The following is a 6,385-nucleotide window of genomic DNA, read 5'->3' on the forward strand; positions in this document are numbered from 1 at the left end:
CCTCCTACCTCTCTCCCTCTCTCCCTCTTCTCCTCCCACAGCCAGTGGATCGATTGGTGCAAGCATGACCCCAGGCACTAAGGATAGCTCAGTTGGTCTTAGAAAGCCTCAGCCTCAGCCTCAGATGCTAAAAATAGCTTAGTTGATTTGAGAATTGGCCCCGGACAGGGGTTGCCTGGTGGATCCTGGCTGGAGCACATGCGGGAGTCTGTCTCACTATCTCATCTCCTCTCACTTAATAAAAAAATAAAATAAAAGGGTGTACAGTTAAAAAGAAAAAAATTAAAAAATAACGATAAAAGTGGACAGTTATGGGCTCACTCACAGTGCATTTAAAGTGACTGATAGTAGGCATTAGTCTTCTTTTTGTAAGTAGGGACTTGTACTGTGTGAGTCCTGTGGTTGAGCCTAGCTTTAACAAATTATAAGAAGCCAGCACAGTTGGGGCAGTGATATCAAATCATGGCCAGTTTGGCCCTGGACTGTTCCTATCCCATTGCCCTCTGGGAAATCCCACTCCAGGTAAGAAGCAGGCCAGAGACCTCAGGGCTATTCCAATGCCAGGGCAAGTCAGCACCTGGCAGCTTTCCCTTGCTTCCCAGTACCGTGGGCAATAGATCACTGCACTGTTGGAGGCTTCTGTCGTCAGCTTGTGTTAGAGCCTCCACAATCACCCTTACCTTACTGAGTGGTACTGGACTGAGACTCCTACAGCCCTTTTTGGGCAAGTAGTGGGAAATGGCTGGCTTGGTGTGTTCTGGAAGTACTTCTCAGAGACCCTCAGTGCCTGTGTTTGAATGGGGAGTACAGATAACAGGCCTTGAGTGCAGAAGGAAGTTAGAAAGTCAGGACTCTATTCTTGTTTTTCAGGTTTCTTTGCAATGGGTACTTTACCAGTTTTTTGGGGTTTTTTTGTATTTCTCTGAAGCTGGAAACGGGGAGAGACAGTCAGACAGACTCCCGCATGCGCCCGACCGGGATCCACCCGGCACGCCCACCAGGGGGCGACGCTCTGCCCACCAGGGGGCGATGCTCTGCCCCTCCGGGGCGTCGCTCTGTTGCGACCAGAGCCACTCTAGGGCCCGGGCCATCTTTGCTCCAATGGAGCCTTGGCTGCGGGAGGGGAAGAGAGAGACAGAGAGGAAGGAGAGGGGAGCGGTGGAGAAGCAAATGGGCGCTTCTCCTGTGTGCCCTGGCCGGGAATCGAACCTGGGACTTCTGCACGCCAGGCCGACGCACTACCACTGAGCCAACCGGCCAGGGCTGCAATGGGTACTTGACACGAAGTCCCAACAAGCCAGCAGCTGCAGTTGCTACAGTTGTCTTCAGCTTTATGATGTTTCCATTGGCCAAAAATGTGCTAAGTCGTCTCCCAGTTTGAAGCATTCAGCAAATAATGGCAAGGCAGATCCACGAGAAATGGGACACCTAATTTCCATGACAAATATAGTAATGCTGGATTAGCTGGTGGAGCCATTTTCTGTGTTGCTAGAGGAAAAGATACAGCCACACAAATTGGAATGGAATGGTACTGCCCTGGCCGGATTCTCAGTTGGTTAGAGCATCATCCCGAAGCACAGAGGTTGCAGGTTCGATCCCCAGTCAGGGCATATACAGGAACCAATTGATGTTCCTTTCTCTCTTCCTTCCTGTCTCTAAAATCAATAAAATAAATGTTTTTTATTTTTTTAATTTTTATTTTTTCCATTTTTCTGAAGCTGGAAACGGAGAGACAGTCAGACAGACTCCCGCATGCGCCCGACCGGGATCCACCCGGCACGCCCACCAGGGGCGATGCTCTGCCCATCCTGGGCGTCGCCATATTGCGACCAGAGCCACTCTAGCACCTGAGGCGGAGGCCACAGAGCCATCCCCAGCGCCCGGGCCATCTTTGCTCCAATGGAGCCTCGGCTGCGGGAGGGGAAGAGAGAGACAGAGAGGAAAGCACGGCGCTTCTCCTGTGTGCCCTGGCCGGGAATCGAACCCGGGTCCTCCGCACGCTAGGCCGACGCTCTACCGCTGAGCCAACCGGCCAGGGCCAATGTTTTTTAAAAGTTTAAAAAAATAGAGTGAAACCTGTCCCCTGTTGGCAGAGTCATCCCAGAGGAATGGAGAGATCAGTAATCATCCCAGCTGGTATAATAAAAATTGTCTCAAAATCAACTCATAACTGATGCCAAGTGAAATCGCTGTGTACTCATTAAAATATGGCATGACTGAAGAAATAAAGTACATTTGAAACCTAAAAAAAAAAAAAGTCAGGACTCTAGTCAATCTGGAAAGGACATTAGGGACCATGGCATGCCCTTGTTTCATGAGAAACAGGTTCACTTCTACAGAAGCTTGCTTAGCCACTTAGGGAGTGTCCTGCGGAAGAAGGGGGTAGGGACGAGACTTTATCTCCAATACATGCCAGCACCTTGAACCCTTTTTCTCATCTCACTTCTCATCAGTTGTACAAGTGAAGAAAAGGAAGCCCACAGTTGAGCAACTTGTCCAAGGTCCCCATTTAATAGTGAACTTGAACCTGAACACCCTGTCCTCAGCCTGGTTCCTTCCTTTAGAAAACAGACTGAGCCCTGGCCGGTTGGCTCAGTGGTAGAGCGTCGGCCTGGCGTGCAGAAGTCCCAGGTTCGATTCCCAGCCAGGGCACACAGGAGAGGCGCTCATCTGCTTCTCTACCCCTCCCCCTTTCCTTCCTCTCTGTCTCTCTTCCCCTCCTGCAGCCAAGGCTCCATTGGAGCAAAGATGGCCCGGGTGCTGGGGATGGCTCCTTGGCCTCTGCCCCAGGTGCTAGAGTGGCTCTGGTCACAACAGAGCGACACCCCGAAGGGGCAGAGCGTTGCCCTTGGTGGGCAAGCCGGGTGGATCCCGGTCATGCACATGTGGGAAGAACGGGACGGAGATGAGCTATTTAGTCACTTCTTAGGGAGAGTAGTGCAGCAAACTTGCCAAGGGACAGAGAGAGCAATTATTTTTAAAAATTAATTTATTATTTTAAAATTTTATTTATTGGTTGTTTTTTTTTTGGGGGGGGGAGAAGAAGCAGGAAGCATCAACTCATAGTAGTTGCTTCCTGTACATGCCTTGACCAGGCAAGCCCAGGGTTTCCAACCAGCGACCTCAGCATTTTATTTTATTTTTATTTTTTTGATCTCAGCATTTTAGGTTGACACTTTATCCACTGCACCACCACAGGTCAGGCAAATTATTTTTTTGAGAGCAATCCTTTTAATACACTCCCAGTCACCTTTCCCACCATGGGCTAGCATCTTGAGCAACCCCTAAACAAGAGCTGCTCAGCCTTAGGGCCACCTTGTAGAACAAGTCCACATGATGAATGACCACAGTAGAAAGAAAAAAAAAAAAAAAGATAAGCCTCCCAGTCTGCAATGACTGACCTAATGTCCTTTGCTAAAAGTCAGAAACAGCTTCATAAAACATCTCCATCACTGGCTAGTAATCAAAGGCTCTAGGGTTTTGGAGAAAGATTTGTCCAAAATCTGCCCTCACTTTCACTTAATTTCATGCCAGCACCAACACATATCCAGAGGTGCAGACCCTGTCTAAATAGTGAGCTGCTCAGACAGACACAAAGGCACTCTTAATTACCATCCGCAAGCTTGGCTGACAAAGATTTCAAGTGTTTTCTTGTTTATGGAGATGAGCAAAATGTTTTCTGTGCATCTTTCCCACTCACACCAAGTATAAATAAAAGCAAACAAGAAATGCAACTCATTTATTAAAAACATATCTGTTAAGTTAAAATCCTATAATCAGGATAGCCACAATTCTTGACACTCCGGTGCGAAGTGTAGATTATGTCAATAGCCACATCTGGATGATGAACAAGCCATTGAACCTTAAACTAAAACACCAACTAAACGGTCTTAAATTCCTCATAGTGAGTAAACAGTATGTTACAAACACTTCACCACGGTTCACAATGGCAAAGCCAGCCGCTTCTCCATTTGAGGGGTCCACATTTTCTACTCGGTTTCCTTCACTTTACAAAGGCGAGCTGGCATGGCTGGGGGAGGTGCAGAGGGAGGAAATCAACTCCATCTACCCAGGGAATTGCAGCTGTTATTGCAAATGGCCCCGAAGAGCCCATTATAAGCTGCTGTGAGAGGCCGTGTGTCCCTAGAGTGCCCGTCACGTGGCACCTCCCCAGCTCGGTCCCCCAGGAGCACCAGTACCACCCTCTTGAGAACAGCAGAGCTGGGCAGGAGAGGAGGGACCCAAGGCCACGTCTCTGAACAGTTTCTATGAAAGCCCAGGGTGCGGCAGCCCGCGGGAGGCACCGGCGCCCAGCACGTCCCCGCCTCCCTACACCGGCGGAGGTGGCGGTGCGCGTGTCCTCAGGAGACTCCAGCATGTCTCCACCCACTCCAACCTCCCATCCCCACCCTGGGCGCACCGCGGCTTGCCCCTCCACTTGGAGAACCGCAGCCAGTTGCAAAGCGGGAGCAGAGAAAAGGTTCTTTCATGGTACCGTGTTTTAAGAATCAGCACCCCTAAAGACACACACACAAAAATTTTTTAAGTGTCGTAAATTTTCAAGTTTGGAAGTTTGAGGTACTCCCTGAAATGATCGTCTACTCATCTTCCCCTCCCCCAAAAGTGAATCAGGAACTAACGCTGAACAGGTAAAAAAAAAAAAGTAACTGGGATCCTCCTCGCCTTTCGGGCGCGCGGCGGTCCTGAGAAGCATGAACTGTGGCTACACGGCTGCCAGGCTGGAGAGCCCGGGGAGGCTGCGTGGAATTGCACGCGGTGCCTCCAAGAATGGTCACGCCATATAAGGAGTCCTATTGACTGTGAGCTTGGGGTGCGCTCTGTAATTTGCCTTAAATAGGGCTAACCGAGTCCTGTTTTTCAACATCAGGGCCTTTGACCTCAGTTCCCCACGAAAACGTTCGCTATTTTTCGATTCCTCGTCTTCATTAGCTTAGGTATTTTCCCGCTTTCAAAAGCGCGAGTTCACCAGTCTGTGTAGAGAGATGCAGCCCTCAGGGGAATGCCTTGTCCTCCAGGCCAAGGCTGACGCAGTGTCCTCTCCAGGAGTATTAGCTGCCCGGCACAAGAACGCCGTGTGCCCTCCTGCCTGTCGCGCCAGGGTTGCTGCAGGCCGCGCGAGGGCTGCGGGGCGAAGGCGGCTTGTGCGCTGCGGCCGCCAGAGGCCTCAGGAGCGGGCGCTGCGGAAGCTTTGCGTGTAGTTGCACCCGTCGCGAATGAAGCCTCCGCACAGCCTCCTTGATGAGGTTCCCCGAGAGCACCAGCTGCTGAAGAAGCCGGTGCGGGTCGTCGTCGCTGGTGCGGACTTCCGGCTGGGGTCCGCGCCGCTGCTGCAGGCGGCGGGAGGCGGTGGCACCCCGCAGCCATCCTCGTCGGCACGGGCCCGACAGCGGCTTCGGAGCGACCCGCTTGTCGGCTCCCGAAGGCCCCTCTAGGGTGGGCTGAGAGGGCAGTGGGGACAGGGCACTGTGGCCTGCGGCCAGCTCCGCCACAAAGTAGGGGGCAGCCCGGCCTCGCGTGCGGCCGCAGTCCCCAAAGGCGCAGCGAAGGGGCCTCGGGGGCGGCGGGCCCACCGCCTCGGCCGGCGCGGGCGGCAGGAGCAACGGCAGAACCGGGGGCCGGGCCTTGTCCGCCCGCACCGCCGCCGGGGGCCGCGGGGGCTGCAGCGGGGGCGCGCACGGGGAGGCAGGGCTGTCCTGCGCCGCGTCCAGCTGCAGCGTCTCGCCGATCTGGGCCACCAGCCGGTCCACCTCGCCCGAGCCGCCCAGCGTCACGGACTGCTCCAGCAGGAGGAAGCTGTCCTCCTCCTCTTCCTCCGCCTCCGCTTCCTCGCCGGCTTCCTCTTCCTCCTCCCTCCGGCACGGCATGGCCCCCAACCCGGGCACCCGGAGCTCTGCGGGCGTCGCTGGTGGCTCTGTGGGCCGCGGCGGAGCCGGTCGCGGGGCTGAGGCCGAAGCCGGAGCGGGGACTAGGGCTGGAGCCGGAGCAGACGCGGAAGCCGGCGACCGGCAGCACTCGTACCGCGCGCTGAAGCCGCGGAATCCTACCGGCTCGGCTTGATTTGTAAACAATGGCTGACGTCGCCGCCGGGCTCTACCACCGCGCGGGGGCGGGGGTGCATTGCGTTGTTGTTGGGCAGGGAGCCTTCTGGGCTAGGGTCTCGGGTGGACCTTGTTCGGAATGAGCTCTACAATCCTCAATACTGTTTGAAGGGGCACAATGGGGAGCTGATCCTCGCTTTTTTAAGCGGGCGTGATTGGCATTTCCAGAGGATGGACACCGGCGTGTACTCTGTTGGTTTCTTCCACACACACACACGCCACCTACACTTTCACTCACACGCCCACACACTCTCCTCTAAGCGCAC

The 6,385-nt window shown here is 54.0% G+C and overlaps 1 protein-coding gene and 1 pseudogene across 1 annotated transcript; one reads left to right on the top strand and one right to left on the bottom strand.

Moving 5' to 3' along the window:
- The first annotated feature begins 1,336 nt into the window (after window positions 1-1,336).
- On the top strand, window positions 1,337-2,124 carry LOC136384847 (cytochrome c oxidase subunit 7B, mitochondrial-like; annotated as a pseudogene).
- A 2,531-nt stretch (window positions 2,125-4,655) lies between these two features.
- FRAT1 (FRAT regulator of WNT signaling pathway 1) lies at window positions 4,656-6,051 on the bottom strand. The gene has a single exon (XM_066355417.1). It carries the CDS (start codon window positions 5,883-5,885, stop codon window positions 5,070-5,072), a length of 816 nt encoding a protein of 271 aa, XP_066211514.1. The 5' UTR covers window positions 5,886-6,051; the 3' UTR covers window positions 4,656-5,069.
- Window positions 6,052-6,385: the final 334 nt, after the last annotated feature.

Source organism: Saccopteryx leptura, chromosome 13 (genome assembly GCF_036850995.1).
Source record: "Saccopteryx leptura isolate mSacLep1 chromosome 13, mSacLep1_pri_phased_curated, whole genome shotgun sequence".
Taxonomy (NCBI): Eukaryota; Metazoa; Chordata; class Mammalia; order Chiroptera; family Emballonuridae; genus Saccopteryx; species Saccopteryx leptura.